This window comes from Canis lupus, chromosome 11 (assembly GCF_003254725.2).
Source record: "Canis lupus dingo isolate Sandy chromosome 11, ASM325472v2, whole genome shotgun sequence".
Lineage (NCBI taxonomy): Eukaryota > Metazoa > Chordata > Mammalia > Carnivora > Canidae > Canis > Canis lupus.
In genome coordinates, this window is record NC_064253.1 from 11599345 (window position 1) to 11618276 (window position 18932).

General features: G+C 40.0%; 1 protein-coding gene across 3 annotated transcripts in view; it reads left to right on the forward strand.

The window, feature by feature from the left end:
• LOC112650533 (synuclein alpha interacting protein) overlaps nucleotides 1–18932 on the forward strand; it is a 74364-nt gene that overhangs the window by 27614 nt on the left and 27818 nt on the right. For 2 of the 3 annotated variants that reach the window (XM_035696860.2, XM_035696862.2), the window contains exons 3-5: nucleotides 7089–7957; nucleotides 9606–9785; nucleotides 15353–15466. In XM_035696860.2, coding sequence (XP_035552753.1) covers nucleotides 7089–7957; nucleotides 9606–9785; nucleotides 15353–15466 — 1163 coding nt within the window. The remainder of the gene's footprint in view (nucleotides 1–7088; nucleotides 7958–9605; nucleotides 9786–15352; nucleotides 15467–18932) is intronic. The other variant, XM_049115996.1, reaches the window with a different exon arrangement.

Consider the following 18932-nt stretch of genomic DNA (forward strand, 5'->3'; position numbering starts at 1 on the left):
TCAAGCACATCTGTCTGCGCCATTTTTCCAACAGCATTTGCTCACTTCGTGTCTGTGTCACGTTTTAGTCATTCTCACAGTTTTTCAACTTCTTTCATTCTTACTGCATTTGTTAGGTTGATCTATAATCAGTGGTCTTTGCTGTCACTCTGACGATTGTTTCTTGAAGCCCTAGGAGCCACACCCTAGCAGATGGCAAACTTCATTAACAAAGGTTGTGTGTGTTCTGACTGCCCCACCAAGCGGCCATTTCCCATCTCTCTCCTTGGGCCTCTCTGTTCCGTGAGACATACCAACGTTGAAATTAGGCCAGTTAAGGAGGCTAATTGATTGGGTGGCTCAGTAATTGAGCGTCTGTCTTTGGCTCAGGGTGTGATCCCAGGGTCCTGGGATGGAGTCCCACATTGGGTTCCCCACAGGGGGCCTGCCTCTCCCTCTGCCTCTGTCTCTGCCTCGGTGTGTCTCTCATGAATAAATAAAATCTTTAAAAATATTTAAAAAGAAAAAAGAAATTAGGCCAGTTAATAATCCTCCAAGGGCCTCTAAGGTTCCAATGAAGGGAAGAGTTGCATGCCTCTACTTCAAACCAAAAGCTACAAGTGATTAAGCTTAGTGAGAAAGGCATGATCAAGAGCCAGGACAGGCTGAAAGCTAAGCCTCTTGCACCAGTCCGGTTGTGAAGGCAAAGAAAAAATTCTTTAAGGAAATGAAAAGTGCTGCTCCAGTGAGCACACGAATGATCAGAGCACAAAACAGCCTTATTGCTGATACAGAGAGAGTTTTAGTAGTCCCATTAAACCAGCCACAAAATTTCCTTAAGCCAAAATTTCCAAAATTTCATCTAGAGCAAGCTCTAACTCTCTTCAATTGAATGAAGGCCAAGAGGTGAGGATGTTGCAGAAGAAAAGTTTGAAACTAGCAGAGGTTGGTTCATGAAGTTTAGGAAAAGAAGGTGTTTCTGTAACAGCAAAGTGCAAGGGGAAGCAGCTCATGCTGCTGTAGAAGCTGTGGCAAGTTATCTAGAAGATCCAGCTAAGATCATTCATGAAGATGGCTACGCTGAACAGCATATTTTCAATGTCAATGGAACAGCCCTCTTGTTGGAAGAAGATGCCATCTAGGACTTTTATAGCAAGAGAGGAGAAGGCAGGTCCTGGCTTCAAGGGACACATGACTCTCTCGTTAGGGGCACTGTAGCTGGAAACATGAAGTTGAAGCCAGTGCTTATTTGCCAGTCTGAAGATCCTGGGTCCTTAAGAATTATGCTAGATTTACTCTGCCCATGCTCTGCAAATGGAACAACAAAACCTGGATGATGGCACATCTGTTTACAACATGGTTTGCTGAATATTTTAAGCCCACTGTTGAGACCTATCACTCAGAAAAAAAAAAAAAAAAAGATTCCGTTCAAAATGTGACTGCTCGTTGATAATGCACTTGGTCACTCAAGAGCTCTGATGGAGATGTGCAATGAAATGAATGTTGTTTTTGTGCTGGCTAATAGAACATTCATTCTGCAGTGCATGAATCAGGGAGTCATTTTGACTCTCAAGTCTTGTCGTTGGAGAAATATATTTTTGTAAGGCTAAAGCTGCCATAAATTTTGATTGCTCTGATGGCTCTGGGCAAAGTAAATTGAAAACCTTCTGGAAAGGATTCACCATTCTAGATAACCTGAAGCACACCTGTGATCCATGAAAAAAGGTCATAATACTGTCATTCACAGGAATTTGAAAGAAGTTTATCCTGCCTCTCATGACTTTGAGGGGTTCAAGATTTCAGCAGAGGAAGTCACTGCAGATGTGGAAACAGCAAGAGAACTAGAATTGGAAGTAGAACCTGAAGATGTGATTTAATTGCTGCCATCTCATGATAAAACTTGAGTGAATGATAAGTTGCTTGTTACGGATGAGCAAAGAAATCAGTTTCTTGAGGTGGAATCTACTCTTGGGGAAGATGCCATGAAGAATGTTGAAATGACAACAAAGGATTTAGAATACGACATTCACTTAAGCAGTGGCAAGGTTTGGGAGGATTGTGTGCAATTTTGAAAGAAATCCGACTGTTGGGTAAATGCTATCAAACAGCATCATATGCTACAGAGAAATCATTAGTGAGTCTATCAATGTGATAAACATCATTGTTGTTTTACTTTAAGAAATCGCCACAGCCAACCCAGCACCCATTACCATGATGGGTCAGCAGCCATCTACATAAAGGCAAGACCCTCCATCAGCAAAAAGATGACTTGCTGATGGTTAGATGGTTAGCATTTTTCAGCAATAAAGTATTTTTAGTTAAGGTATGTACATTGTTTTTTGGACCTAATGCAGTTACACACCTAGCACCTAGCATGGCTATAACTTTTATACACACTGAGGAGCCAGAAGATGCATTTGACTTGCTTTATTGCAATATTCCCTTTATCATAGAGGTCTGGAATTGAACCCACAATATCTCTGAGGTACACCAATAAAAACAAAACAAAACAAAACAACAAAAATACCCTGCTACATCCTATGCTAAGGAATTTAGTTACTATTCTGAAAGCCAGTTTCCCAAAATTTAGTAATTCAAGTACTGTTTCCACAATATGTGTTATGTCCAAAGCCGCCTTATGTTATTTTTGCTCTTCCTGTAAACTACTTGTACTATTATTTGTTTAACATTTTCCTCAAATGTTTTATTTAAATCATACCTGTTTTCAAAAGAAATTGCACATCAGTATTGTAAGTAGAAAACCAGTGTCACTTGCAGTTAATTCAAGGTCATTATTAAAATGAATGTGATGAAAATAAAACATTCCTGTTAACTCTTTTTTTCTGAAGGTCTCCTAGCCTGGGGTCTGCAGTCTCATTATCTTAAAGGGAGATGGTAAGTTTTGGAAAGGAGTTAAATTCACTGTAGCACTAACTTGAGACTCCTTGAATTAGTTAGTGGAAGAAAGAAAGTAGAATGGCATATAGCTTCCTTACTCTGTAAGTCAGAAGTATTCAGCATGGCCATTTTAGATACTGCAGAGATATGCATGCTATGTAGACATACAGGGCCACCTGAGGATTTTGAGCTAAGTGACAAAATCCAACCTATATAAAGAGGGATAACTTGACTATAAAAGGAGACCAGAGAAGTAGCTAGAACTTTGTAAAGGACATGCAAAGTTTCCAAAGTGGTCCAGTCAGTATAACAGGATGGAAAAGAGGAACCAGATTTGAGAAAAATCTGTGATTCTCTGATCAGGCCACAGCAGGAGTTGGTGCCTGGAGGGATGAGAGATGCAAGTAAAGGAAAGAGAAGAGCCAGCGATGCTCCACAGAGGGATTGCTTGGCAGACTGTGTGAGTGGTCATGTGACCCAGGCCAAGTTCACAAAGAAGACATAGTAGAGTGTGTGTGCTGGATGAGTAGGAGAAAGGGAGGAAGCAATAAGGAAGGAGGTATGCCTCCATTACATGCTCCAAAGACCTCTGCTTTGGAACATGCTGCCTGTGACAAATAGAGCACACCCATCCTAGGCTCACATTAAATGCTTGTTGAAGATACAGGGGAAATGTGGATGGTCAGCAGGCAATTGGAAACCAGCTTGTTGGAGCTCAGAGACATTCCCAATGCCAGTTAGATTGGAAGAGATCCCCATGGCCTATAAATCAGCCTGAGAAACATTTGCATTTACCAACCGACCATTTCAGAAAATTTGTGACATAATCAGGTAGACAGGTTTAAGGTATACTAGACGTGTTTACTTGCGTAAGATGTTAAAATGAATCCATTCAACCAAAAAGTCATTAAAGAACTTTGAAAAGACCCTGTTTATGTAAAGTAATCTGAGTGTTTTGAGTGATAGATAAATTGGACACAGACCCTGTTCTCATAGAGCTTGTATAGATCTAATAAGATAATAGATAAAATTTTCAGGGATTTAAAACTTAAGCTATGAGGCCTTTGTTCGTGACTTCCAGAAAAGAAGTTTAGCCCCAAAATCTCTCTAGTAACTATAGCATAGTATGAACTTTGTTTCCATGTGTTAAAAGAAATTGATGACAGTGTTGGGGTGGAACAACAGTATAAATGAAATTTGGGTAGACTTACAGATTTGAAAGTTATAATCTTGTCAATCACTAGTAGCCCCTTTTCTAACGTTCTGCTTAAAATGCTCATTTTTCCAACTTAGAAATAATCTAAAGTTTTGTCATATGTCTTATAAAAATTGCCCTTCCTTCTCAGATGAGTACTATGTAGTAATAAATTGGAGCATTCTCATGAGACTCTCTAGAACAATCAATTTCACAAAACTGGTACTTTTTTTTCCGGTCAAGAAGACACAGACTAGAAAGCATAGACTTCATTCGGAGCCTTAAAAAAGTGCCCGAGGTTTGAAGAAGAGGAAGGACAACAAGCCTAATGTTGATGCCCCTTCCTCAGTTTCTAGGCCCTTCTGTGGAAAGAAGTGTTTTCACAAGACTCAGACAGAATTCATTTCCATAGAGCGTTCTTAATGGCTCCTGTCAGTACGAAACAGCTGGGAAACATATGGTATCCATTTCCCTGTATCACTTGGAAAAAATTTCACATGTAAATAAAGCCAACATAAAAGAGAAGCCCTTTGAACTCACGACCTTATCCAATACATAAATATATTGGTACAATGCACTCGTTGTACTGGTCTACTAAGTTATGTGACTTTAAATTTTTTTTTACAACCTGAGATACACATTTTCAAGAAGTTCCAAAGGAATCAAGGTAATTGGCAAAATATTAGCAAACACGATACTTAATAATGAGTATCTCTGAAATGCCAAGGAATACACACACACACACACACACACACACGCACGCACATGTTGGCCACTGTATTTTAAGCTTTTCAGAAAAGTTGATGGATAAAATTAAAGGCATATTTACACATTATAAACTTTATGTCTGCTATCTCTCTGCTGTTTTAAATAAGTAACCATGTGTTCTTGCAAGGAAGAGAGAAAAGCTTGGCAGAAATTTCTGGCAGACAATTTTTCATAGCTTCACATTTTTAGGGGAAAATGGACCTATAAAGGATAAGAAACCTTTTAAATTTATAATGGACCAACTGGAATTAGTCTTTGCCTTTGCATATTTACGTTTCATAAATAACTTTAGAAAATCCAGCTCTTATTGGTGATTATCACTCCTCTGAGTTTATTAACAGGACTTTTGTCCCCTGTGATATGAAGCCGTAAATCCCTGAGAAGGATGCGCTTTGGGCATTTACAAGGAGATTTAATGCGTTGTGCAAAGTGAGATTCAAATTCAAATACTAGCATTTGTTAATTGTCTGCTCTGTGCCAAGTACTGTGTACAACTTAGAGCCAGAGCCAGTGAAAGGGAAGAGAAGCAGCAGCTTAACAGTATCTAGGTACCTTCCTTCCCTTCTGGAACATTCCTTCTGAATACCTGTTCCCTACTGGACAGAATCCAGGTTTCCCTCCACAGCTCATAGTATTTTCTTTGTAGATTTTAAAAGTCTCGGAACTAGACCAATTAGTGCAGATTCTCTGAAACCCTGTGCCAAATTGGGGTCTGTTTGGGGGGAAAGACCCCACCCATCAATAGTTACAGAGCATTCAGGCTCAGAACAGTTACTCTCACCTCCTTAGCTTGCTTCCTTTTAGAACACATTGCACTAGGAACAATAATGACCAGTGATCTAAATTTGAGGAATCTTTAATAACTTGTACACTCTTTTCACCCCCAGAAGTAGTGGTAGGGACTGTCCTAGAAGTTACAGACCTGAATACACCCCATCTCTTGTATCTTTTGCTTGTGTCCCAGTAGCCAAGTATGCACACAAACATATGCTTTTGGATTAAATACTTCCTACCTAATGTTGTTCCGGAAGAGGAGAGAGAGATGGGAGGCCCCTAGTTGGAGGGCATATCCTGAAACCTCTTCGTTTTGAAGGGGGATGGTGTGAATGTAAGTGAAAGGGGGAGGAGTCTATAAATCAGTGCCTACAAGTTTCCAAGGGTGCTGGGTCATCTGTCTAGTCAGGAGAGTATCCCAGAGAGGAAGCATGATCATCATGATGGAGGAGAAGACCCATGTTCTATCATCCTGCTCCAGGAGAAGGCACATGGTAGCCTTCCATGAGGCTAATCAGGAGAGATGGTGGTCTTATCTGTAGCCTCCAGATGCATTGCTGTTTCACAGTATCATCCTCCATCTCTACCAGACAGTTACTCAAATGCAAACCAATATTAAAGCTTTGCAGAAAAATGAGAAGAAAGAGAAAGAAAGAAGAAAGAAAGAAAGAAAGAAAGAAGAAAAGAAAAAAAAAGAAAAAAGAAAAGAAAAGAAAAAGAAAAAGAAAAAAAAGAAAAGAAAAGAAAAGAAAAAAGAAAGAAAAGAAGCAAGCCTAACCTACGCATCTCACTCTCCTTTTGCAACCTTCCCCTCCTGGTGGTTCCCAGCATTGCCAACACTGGAAGGGCAGCCTGGAATCTTACAGCAGGGTCCCTTTGTGAAGTGTTAATACATTGTGTTGCTCTGTCACATGCCAGAGAGCACTGGGAAATGCCCCTGAGCGATGGTTCAGTGGGAGACACATCTGTGGTAGACAATCACTCAATGGGTCACAATTTCAGTTTGCCTAGTATGAAATAATTTACCCCATCTTTATGTGGGACTTCTTAATCTTTAGTACACAGATACATATGTATGCATGTGCTCGTGTGTGCGTACATCCCTCCCCTCCCCAAACTAGTTTGGAAGTTCATTTAACACAGAGGATCCAACCTCCCATTTCTGTTTTCCAGGGTGGTGACAAGTATCATAATCCTTCCAAAGAAGAATAGTTATCCAGAGAATGAACCTAAAAATCTGTTTTTTGCTTTTTTCCATGATTACTCCTTTAATAAATTTTCAGCAATTAGGCCATAATTTTTATCACTCACTATTTTCCAGTGGTAAGGATAAACTGGTTTATGTGTGCGTTTCCTCTTAAGTCGTACCCTTAGGGGCTTTCTATGAACATAATGTGAGTGGATTACACCTGCCTGCGTGACCAAGATATCTTCAGTGTTTCCATTTAATATTCTCTTATTTATTTCTAAACAGTTTCTAGCTCGAGCTGGAATTGCAACGTGTCAGCACTGATTACAAACACGCAAAAGCCCACAGGAATCGCGGATGTGTACAGTAAGTTCCGTCCTGTGAAGCGAGTTTCCCCACTGAAACATCAACCAGAGACTCTGGAGAACAATGAAAGTGATGACCAGAAGAACCAGAAGGTGGAGTACCAGAAAGGGGGTGATCCTGACCCAGGCCCCCAACCTGAGGAGCTCAGCCCTGGAGATGGAGAAAATGGTCCCCAGAATAAGAGCAGCGAGCCCAGCACCTTGCTGGGGGAACTGGAGCATTATGACCTTGACATGGATGAGATTCTGGATGTGCCTTACATTAAATCCAGTCAACAGCTTGCCTCTTTCACCAAGGTGACTTCAGATAAGAGAATTTTGGGTTTGTGCACAACCATCAATGGCCTTTCTGGCAAAGCCTGCTCTCCTGGAAGTGCTGAGAGCTCACCATCCAACATGACACCATTCTGTGTTCTTTCTCCTGTGAAAAGCCCTCACTTGAGAAAAGCATCCTCTGTCATCAGAGACCAGCCAAAGCTCTCCACAGAGGAGTCTGAGAGCTCGCCACCTCTGGTAAAGTGTGGCTCTGCATATGAGCCTGAAAACCAGAGTAAGGACTTCCTAAACAAGACCTTTAGTGATCCTCATGGTCGAAAACGCGAGAAGGCAACGCCAGACTGCCAGCTCAGGGCCTTCCATTTGCAGTCCTCAGCCACAGAACCCAAACTAGAAGAGCAGATTGGGGGTGGGAACTGGACCAGCTCCCAAGGCCCGGAAGAAAGGAGTGAATATCTGAAAAAAGTGAAAAGCATCTTGAACATTGTTAAGGAAGGACAGATATCTCTCCTGGTAAGTACGATCTAATTCAGATCTAGAGACTCCAGTTTTACCGGCTCCATTCATGAGTAACAGAATGATGATGTTTTGTTCCCATTCTTGCTTCATCTTTACTCACAGCTTCAGCTAAATGATGTGTCTTTTGGATTCTAAAAATGCAAAGTTAGGAGATTAACACAGGGGGAAACAAATGGCTATAGAGGGAGTGTTACTCTGCTTTAACTATGCACGAATTTGACTGGAATAGGACTCATAATCTAAAACAAAAACAAAACTGAGCCCAGCCCTTGCTTTAACGTGAATCGTCATGTCTTTCTGTTCCCTATTCTAATGGTTCCCAGTGCGCTCACTCAGGTACCTGTGGGTATGTCAGTTCCTTGTTGATGGTGGACCTGCCAGATACATGAACAGAGGGTCTTCTGTTCTATCCCGATCATTATTCAGAAGAGTTGGACCAGGAAGTTGAAAGCATTTGCAGATAGAAGCTTACCCTAGAGCTTGGCTGCCCTCTGACCTACATTGAGTTTTTACTAGATTCCAGCTCTGTGTGTCTAGGGAGCATGAAGAAGCTTTTCCAAAGGCTCTGGTCACAAAGTTAACGTGATGTAAGAAAAGTCTGTTCTGCTTAGGCTCAGAGAGAGCTCAACTGAAATCACACTCCATCTGCCTGCATTGTTCTTTTCTGGCTTCCAGACTTGGATCAAACAGTAGCAAGCCTGGGCTGATACTATGATGTTAATTAAGGTCTCACTCAAGAAAATCATTACATCTTGGCAGTGCGATTCCACTTAGGGTAAAGCCATGCAGAGATAAGTACAATGTGCCTGGTCTATTATCACAAATCTTAACTATTGTCGTAGGATGAGAAGATTAAACAATTTTACTTTTAAAAAGTAATAAAGCATTTTTTTTTCTCCTGAAAATAGCTTTTCCATTTCTCTTAGTTCTTCTTCTCTTTTCTCTCTCTGGTTCATTCTTTTCTTCTGTCCATCCCATGTTTTCACGTTTCCCAAATGGTAACACCTCACAACTCACCCAGCAGTCTCTATCCACCGTGTCATATGCAGGGAACTAAGCTTCACTAGAGGTGAGAACTCTAATGGTTGGGTTTGGCCTCAGGGTACCCCAGGGTCTGTTTGGGGTGAAAGTATTCTGGAAATACCCCATGGTAGCTCTGATTGTGGCAACCATCAGATAGCTTGCAATCAAAGCCAATTCTCAGTTGTTCAAGGCAAACCAGATGGTTGAGAGAAGTAGTTCCTTCATTCAACAAACCTACAACAGAGGATAAAACACAGTCTGGCTGTCAGCACTTAGCAGTCGAGTGGAGTAGACAGAGAGGGAACTTGCCAATTACCATAAATGTCATTGTAGTTGTTTAGAAAGCCAGCTTGGAGCCTCTGCAAGCTTACTGACCTAGCCCTTACCAGGTCTCCCAGGAAGATAAGCCCCTTGAGAATTCATGTTCTAAAGGACAATATAGCAAAAAACTGTAATGGAGAGTCATTAAAATTAACAGTAGGGAATTCTGACTTATTAAACACTCAGGATTGCCACCAGAACTTCTGGAAGCTCATCTCTTCCTCCCAGTGCCCACAGCAAAACCCCCACAGCATATTCTGATTATTGACTTAAGTGTTCTAACCTTACTGTTGTACAGCCACACCTCGCTGCCGACAACCTAGACAAAATTCACGACGAAAGTGGCAACAATCTCCTACATGTGGCCGCATCACAGGGACATGCAGAATGTCTCCAGCACCTCACGTCTTTGATGGGAGAAGATTGCCTCAGTGAGCGAAATGCAGAGAAGCTGACTCCAGCGGGCCTGGCCATCAAGGTGATTGGTTGGGGGCTGGGACCAGCCACAGCTAAAAGTTGGATTTCTGTTTTTGAAGATTCCTAGTGAGCTAAGTTGCAGAAATGCGTATAGGGAGAGAGTAGCATGATATACCAAGCAAATGGCAAATGAGCATACTACATTTAAAGAGAGTAATCATTTCGGTTACAACTGCTTTGAGCTTTGGAGACTACATTCCAATTTATCGTGCAATGAGGGTAAGCTTCAAATCAGCTAATAAAGGGAAAGGAAAATGATCTATTGTGGTTCTCAGAACTTTTGTTATTCATAGTGACTGCAATTTAGATTTTTAACCACACCTGGATTTATCTGAGGCTGTTTCATTTTTTCCTAATGTGAGTATAATGAGAGAGACAAATGAGGAAAAGGTGTATTTTAAGGAATGATAGCTCTCAGGAGTATTTCAGATCCTAAAGCAGGCTTCTAATGGATCACATCTGAAGTTTAAATGTCTTCAGTACCAAGAGTTGTTCAGAATGTCAGAGCTGAGTTTTGAGCTTAATGTCGACTGGGATAGAGTTAAAACTTAGAAACTGTGAGTCAGGGAAACATGGACTTTTATAGCACTGCAGTGAGGGCCTCTGTAAAACATAACACATCACTAGAAGTTTAGCTATTAAACTACAATTACTTTTAAGATCTTTGGCAAATAAATGTAAAATTCAGTCATATTTATGAAGAAGCCAGAAGTTCAGGGAAATATAATACATCTTGTGCTTCTGCATATGTGCTCTGCTTTACATAATAGTTATGTCTTCTACAGGCTGAATAATCATAATTTTTAGAAATGGAATTATTTTGAAATTTACTAGAGGAACTTGCTAGTTAAAGAAATGTACTTATGAATTCACTGAAGAACACGCTACATTTGAAAAAATGATTGCTCTCCTACCCCTAACGTATCTTTTATGCAAATCTGAATTTTTGCATCTTTAATTTATTTACCATTCAGTGAATTTTTTAAAGATTTTATTTATTCATTTGAGAGAGAGAGAGCATGCACACACACCCAAGCAGGGGGAGAGGGCAAGGGGAGAGGAAAAAGCAGAGTCCCTGCTGAGCAGACAGCCCGATGTGGGCCTTGATTTCGGGACCCTGAGATCATGATATGAAGGCAGATGCTTAACCCACTGATCCACCAAGGTGCTTCATCATTCAGTAAAGTTTAATGTATTAAAAGTTGCTTTCTGTTTTATTTAATTTTACTCAACTATAATGTATTATTTCCAAGATAGTATAGAAAATAATACTTTTTTGATAAAATAAGAAATTTATGACCCTGGTAGATATCACTTTCCTTTAGTGATTGTTCCTATGGCACATTAAGAGCTGAACTGCCCGCAGCAATCATGAAGAAAGAGATATTAGATGCAAAGTCAAAGTGCAGTGTAGTTGAGTTCAACAATGTGTACCAAGTCCACCAGGTACTGGGTTAGGTGATGGCAATACACATTTGAATGAGACATAATCCCTTTTCTTCAGGAGCTGATAGCCAAGTAGGTAGGGCAGGTAAGTTACCAGTAATTCAAGAGCAGGATGGCAAATTCAGGATCTCGTCTTATATCAGTCCTGTGGGAAGATAGGGGTTAGATCTGGTCATCAGTAGGTGTGGGTCAGTGATAAAATATTCTTACAATGCCAATAAATGTTGACATTTGTATTGCTATTTTAGTGTTTATAAAATATAATTCTCATTAGCTTTCCTAACTGCTGTTAGATTATGGAGTATATTGTAGCTGTGTAGTTGGATGAGGAAATTTTTTCTTCATTTATATGCCCTAGTACTTGTTTTCATAGATTAAGAATCTTCAGGGTAGGACAGTACATAAGAAACTTGGTGGTCATTAGGCCAACCCTGGGTATAAACTCCTTCTACGGTATCCATATTGGTAATTCATTCTTAAATTCCTCTAGTCAGCATACTGCTATCACATAATCAGCATGTAAACTTGAACTTCAGTGTTTTTGGTTTGTTTTAATGAAGAATGCATATCAAGCCCATAAGAGTCAAAAGTTCTTATGGATTTGGGGTCTCAGATTTTTCACATTTTTAATTCTGAACACAATGATATAAGAAATGGAAATCTTCTGTTTCTTCATTTAATCTAGAATTTACAAAAGAAGTTAACACAAATATTTTATAGTAAGTGCCACCCCCCTTTGGAAATCTGTCCTGACCCCAATCCTGCTTCAGTCCATTCAATGTAATTTGATAGACATTGGTGAAGTCGAGGGAGTTCTAAGAAGTCATCATTCTTCGGTTTTAGGACCTTGTTTTGAACACCAGTGACCAACTGATGGCGTTTCACCTCATTAAGCATAGTTCTGAGAGCCCAGCTGTCAGTAAAGACAACAAACTTGGTTCAAACAGGCAGAAGTTGCTGAGATAATGTGACTTGGCTGACAGGAAGCAGAGTCAGAGATAGGGTATCAAATAAAAAGATTACCTGAGAAAAGGGGCTTTGAAGGCTTAGGAACACCTCTCCCCTACCCTTAAACTTCTTAAATGGAACATTATAAATTCTTATCAGTTACACTGCAGAATTTATTGAGGGTTTTCTGGGGAACCCAACCTGAGGTACTGTGGCAGTCCAGGGCATTTTACTAAGTGCCCTTTGGGAACAGTTAAGGAAAGTAACTGGAAAGAAATCTAAGGTGAGAGCAGTGTGTTTCTAAAATGAGGCAAACACAATCCATTGTTTTAGGAGCTAAACAGACTTGAAGTGAAATAACCTTAGTTTGTTTTTCATTTCTCATTCAGTGCTTCTGATTAAGCTCAAAGATAACATGTTGGTCTGATGAGAAAATGACTTCAAAGCCATAACCTACTGATGTGACTTTTTTTTTAACATTTAGGGAGTGATCCCAGATTCAGGCAAAAATCTCCTGCTAGAATTTAATAACATTTGTTTTGTTTTGTATTTCTATTTATGGAAAGAGATGTGTTCAAAATCATGGTAGTGATATATTTCCTTCTGCCTTTACAGCAGCATTTTATTATTTAATATACTTATTCAGACATTCCCTTCTTGAATAACTAGACCTAACCGACATCTAACAGAACATTCTATATCCAACAACAGCAGAATACACATTCTCCCCAAATACAGATGGAACATTCTCCAGAATAGGCCATATGTTGGGCCACAGAACAGGTTCAATGAAGCTGAAAGGAGTGGAATCATACAAAGTATGTCCTTTAACTATAATGAAATGCAATTAGAAATCAGTAACAGAAGGAAATTAGAGATACAAGTATCTGGAACTAACACACTCCAAAATAATCATTTATCAAAGAAGAAATTACAAGGGAAACTGAAAAATATTTGGAGATGAATTTAAATTACAGTATATTATCACTTAAGATACAACTAAAGCAATGCTAAGAGGGAAATTTATAGCCATAAATGCCAGTATTAAAAAAAAAGGAATAAGAAAGATCTAAAGTTAATAGCTTAACCTTCTACCTTAAATTTGAAAAAGAAAAGCAAACTACATTCAAAACAAGCAGAGGGAAATAAATTTAAAAATTCAAGGAGAAATAAATGCAGTGGAAAGCAGAAAAAAAGAAATAGAGAAAGTCAGCAAAACCAAATCTGGTTCTAGGAATAGATTTTTAAAGATCAGTAAACTTTTAGTTAGATTGACCGAGAAAAAAAAAGAGGACTCAAGTCATTAAAATCAGGAATATTGCCTTATATTTCTGTGTAAATGCCAGTCGATAAGAACTGTCTTCCCTAGTAGTTGCTCAGTCCAGTTCCCATTCCTTTCTTTATTCAGAGAGAATGAAGCACATTGTATCACAGTTTTATTTTAATCCTGGTAGGAAACAGTTGGCATGCTCAAATTATGCAATTTGAAGAACATCTTTAATGAAGGATTCAAATACCAAAGGATGATGGGTGAGGTGTAAGGAGCCCAAGAAGAAAAGTGCAGTATCCTGGAGATCAGAGCAGAGCACTATTACCACCTGAGAGCCTGAGGGGCCAGGGAGGGTCACGAGCAATAGAGAGGGCCGAATGGAAGAACTGGCTGATTTTTTACCTTTGACTGGTAGAGGGACACAGCAGCCAACGGCACCCCTGTGGGAGTTGGGAAAGCCAGAAAAAGAGGGGACCTTAAACTCATTCTCCTTTCTTGGTGTCCTGCCCAACATTCTCCATCAGTCAAACCTAGGGGGCAAGGGAGGCAGCCCATACAGACCAACCTCCCCTGGCAACAAATAGGGCAGAGGAGGGAGGAGACAAATCCAGTGTAGTACCTGGAAGCTATTGAGCACCCACCTGATCCTGGTGGATTCCCCCAATGGAAGAATAGTTTCAGCTTGTGAACAGTTGAGAGCTGACTGCTTGAAATCCCACTATCCAAATAAGCGTAGATAAAAAATGAGCAGATTACCTCTTACATCTCATGTCTAGAATAGACTTCCCAGACTCCATGGCATGGTAGCTCTTTTCTCCTGGGCTAAGGCCCCACACTTTGTAAACCAGGAAGGCAGCTGAACGTCTCATTTGTGTTACAAAGGATGTAAGAGAGTGCACTACAGTAAAAGGTAACAAGTGTTGTATGCTGATTAAGTTCACATGCTTTGTCTTATCTGCTGCTCTCAGTAACTTGATGAGGTAGTTACTACTATCCCTGCCATTTTACAGATGAGAAGACTGAGTATCAGAGAGGAAGCAACTTAGTCAAGGTCTTGTAACTAAGTAGTGTATTAAGGATTTAAATCCATTCAAGTCTGGGTCCTAATGACTGTTATTTATACATGTCACAGGTGCTTTCCTGGTTTGTACAGTATGGGATTTCAGCATAGGAGGAAAGAGCTGGTGTGGGGACAGAGTCACCGAAGGCTTCGGTGAAAGTAGCAGTTGAGCCAGTATAATGTTATTTGCTCTTTCTTTATTTTGGAATCCTACCATTTCAGATTCTCAGGGTTTATAAAAGACTATTCTAAGAGCTAATGAATAAAGAAATACTGATATATTCATACAATAGAATACTTGTCAGCAACAAGAAAGAACAAAACTTTCATACAAGCAGAAGCTTAGATGAATCTCAAAAGAATGAATACTGAGTGACATAAGTAAGACCCAGAAGATTACATACTCTGTCTGTTGTGATAGAAATCCCATCACTGGGGCAAAAGTGAAGACCTAAGACCAGAGGAGTCCTAGAAATTTGGGGGAAGGGGAGAATGAAATGTTCTGTATCTTGATTGGAGCAGTAGTCACAAGAGAGTATATATTTGTCAAAAGTCCTCAAACTCTGTACTTAAAAAGGATAGAGTATATTTTATAGTATACAAATTGTGCCTCAATTTGCCTGATTACAATTATGAACATGCATTTTAATAAAATTCCCCCAACTGATTTTGAACCATAAGCACAGACCAGAGATAAAACAGATGATTTACTGCAAATAAATGGAGCCAAATACAAGAACCAAAATTCATGCGATTTCTTCCCTTGGCAAAATTACCATCTATGAGGTGTTTTTCAAACCTGCATTACCTTGAATTTCTTTCTTTCTTCTTCTTTCCAACCTAGAATGGTCAGTTGGAGTGTGTCCGCTGGATGGTGAGTGAAACCGAAGCCATCGCTGAGCTGAGCTGTTCTAAGGATTTCCCAAGCCTTATTCATTACGCAGGTTGCTTTGGCCAGGTAGGAAGAATTTTTAATGATCAGATTTATAAGCCATTATTTCCTTGTAATATATTTTAATGAAAAACATGTTTAAATAACCTAAATATTCCATAATTAAGGTATTGGATAAATAATGAAGCTACATACCTATGATGAAATTTTATGAGAAAACATGGTCATTATATAATATTAAAATGTATGATACAAAACCATTCATAAAATTTGGTTACCAGCTTTGAATTCTGGAGAGAGAAGAAGAGAAGCAGGTGATAAGACTACAGAAAAAACTGTCACAACATGTTTATAGTAGATATCACTTAGGGTAGAATTAGAAGTGGCTTTTATCTTCTTTTTTGTATTTTTCAGTATTTTCCAAGTTTTCTACAATAAGTGAATTTAATTTTTGTCAAAAGGGAAAATGATAAATTTTCTTGTACCCAACATTAAAGGGGAAATCTTCAGTAAGTCAATAATTAAGGAAGTCTCCCTCTATTAAAAATAAACAAACACAGTAACTATAAATGCGTCTCAGTTACAACCAGTTTCTACAATAGGAAATCCTGGTATGAGTAATTGATGTACACAGATCACAGTCCAGGGTATGGAGTAAAATAAAATAACCAGTAACTCCCTTTGAGAAGGGTAAGTATAAATTATATATGTATTTTAAATTGGAACCACAAAATGCCAATCTCAGTCTTAAAAAAATAAATAAAGTCAGCACTGTATTAAAATAGATTTAATCATATTTGTTTGTGGCAAAGAAAATTGCTTCTCGTGCATATAACCATATCCCCTTTGGCTTCATAAACTTTCCCAATGGCAGTAAATTGTGGTATTGTCAACAAGAGATTATGCTTTTTCGAGCATGACAATCTCAAGTTCAAAAAATACCCTTGGAGAATATCACTACAGTCTTTCTCTAGTGGGAGTCCACATTAGGTGCTAGCTATTTGGTGCCATGGTGACTTCAGTTATATACATACATATTAATATGTAATGTTTCCAGTATGTGCCAGGCACCAGGCCATTGGGTTTTGCAAACATTATCTGACTTGTTCCTTAAAACAATGCTGTTGGATCTATTGTTCTTAGCCATTCTGTAGATGAGAGTGAAGAAAGAAATTTAAGTAACTTGCACATGCCTAGGAAGCAGAGATTGCATCTCAGCTGAGACCCTGTGACTAGAAAACCAGATCCTGTTTTGTATCGCTGACGTAGATAATTTGTTTAGCCTGTTTACAGCGGCATTGATCTAGTTGAGGAAGACTTTTTCACAATGTTAGCTAACAACACACTGTGATACACAGCTCATCAAAAAAGGGAGTACCTGGCACTAAATTTATGAGATGAAGAAAGAAGCAGGAGGAACATTTAAAATCTGTCAAAGTTAGGCTGATCTGGAAAAAAAAAATTTTTTTTTCAAAGCCATATCTTTGAAATAATCACTCCATTCTCTCTGTGTAGTGTCCTTGCAAGCCCCAGCCACGGAATTCTACCAACAACCATAATAGTTAATGAGCATTTGCTAAGGATGCCCTTTTTTGTTGTTTATACTGGCAAAGGGGAGAATAGAATTTTCAAGTGACCAGAAGAATGTCATCACTGATGATCTTCATAAATCATTTTTGGTCTAAAATGGAATGTTATTTATTCCCAGACTGCCTGCATAAATGTTTCATATCTCCGATTTCATTTCGCTCTTCTAAAGCCTCACAAAGAATTTCAGATACCAGTGGAAAGACTACCTGCACTTTTGGTAGGGCTTGCCAAAGAAAAGGAGGAAAGGATTGCATCACCGTGCTGAGACTCTAAGTAAATAATTGGGCTCCCAGCATTCTTTGTCTTGGGAAATGCTGCTTAATGCATGCCACTTTCTCCGTTCAGCTCTCGCAGTGGGTTTCTCATAATTGTGAACCTACTGGGACAGAACCAAGAGCAGGTGCCCTTTCTGGGACTGGTGGGTGATGGCATGGCCTACTTGACCAGACTCGAGGAAAATACAGAAATGGGTGACCTAATTGAAGAGCCATGTCAGACATTTGCCTCATGCTAGTGTCAGCATCCAGGTGGTTATTTCAAGCTGATAAGCATTGTTAATGACCTTGAGTCCAGTGTGGAGCAAGGCCAGCCCACCAGTGCCCTTAGGAGAGCATTCCTATCCATGTGGAAAGCCTAGAAGCCCTTTAGAGCTGTGAATTCTCTTCTGTCCAGCCATTCTGTGTCCTTCCCACAGGCACTTATGTAACAGATAACCTGTGGAGATGCTGAACTTGGAACCAGGACAAGGCTAATATTTTCACAAGGAAGACTATTACCAAAAAGTTTTCTAATGGATTCAGCACATGCAAGTTTTTCGATATCAGGCAGGCACTTGAGCGTGTTCTGGTCTTGTTTCTTGAGTAAATACCTCTGGAAAGGATAGTGCAGAGCAAAATTCCTCTCCTGGTTTATTTTCAGTTGCCCTCTGCCCCTCATATAGATTCTGAAAGACCGGGCTCTCTCTGACTCCCAATTTGTGTCCTTTTTCTTGTAAAAATGACCTTAAAAACTCCAGTACCACAGGGCAGCCAGCAGTTTTTAGTGGTCTCCTGGAGTGATAGATCTTTGGGTGATTTAATCGATTTTCCTCATCCTGACACATGAAATCTCAGAGGATGCAATTATTTCATGGCCTGATTGTCCAGAGCAGAGGCAGCCATGGGGAGCGCCAAGGCAAAAGCTGTGGAAGAAACTCAAAGATAAAGCAGGAATGGCCTCCAGTCAGCCTGCTTTGCTGTCCCAGGAGAGAGATGTTGCTGGCGAAACAAGTGAGCCAGAATGGTCTCAAGACAGAGCCACCAGCTGTGAAACTGGGGCTGGGTTCTTTCACCATGGAGGTTCCAGCATGCTCATGCCTGCCCCCAGCAAAGCTGTTGCCCTTCACTGCGTGGGGATTCCAGCCCATTCTGCCCTGGACATTATTGGCTCAGTGGACTCTGTGTTACCTTCAAGCATCAAATCTTGTGATTGTTTCAGTCCTGAGTCTTTCCTATGACTTTTGGTAAGGAGATCCTGCTACAGAAACAAGGTCCATCATAGCATTTGGCATATACCAAGGGCACCTTTGCCTGCGCTGCGTGTGTTCCCCATTTAAAATGTTGGCCCTAACATGGGTGGGTGGGCAGGTACTTTTTGGAAAAAGAAAAGGCTCAGCAGTTCCTATGAATGGTCACAAACAGTGATAGGCATGCTGGCAAGAGGGATTCTTCAACAGGCTACATGTTACTGTTCCTCTGCAATCAAAAAGGCAAGCTATTCTCTTGACTTCTTTCTTTCACCATCCTGGGGTAGAAATCAGGAAACCATGTGGACAGTGCTGTAATTGCAGATGAAAGCAAAATAGAAAAGTCTTTGATTAGCATGAGCATCTATCTGCTCTCCAAGGCCAGATCTCTGAAACAGCCTCGGTGACACAGAGCTCCGTGAACCCACAGGATGATGG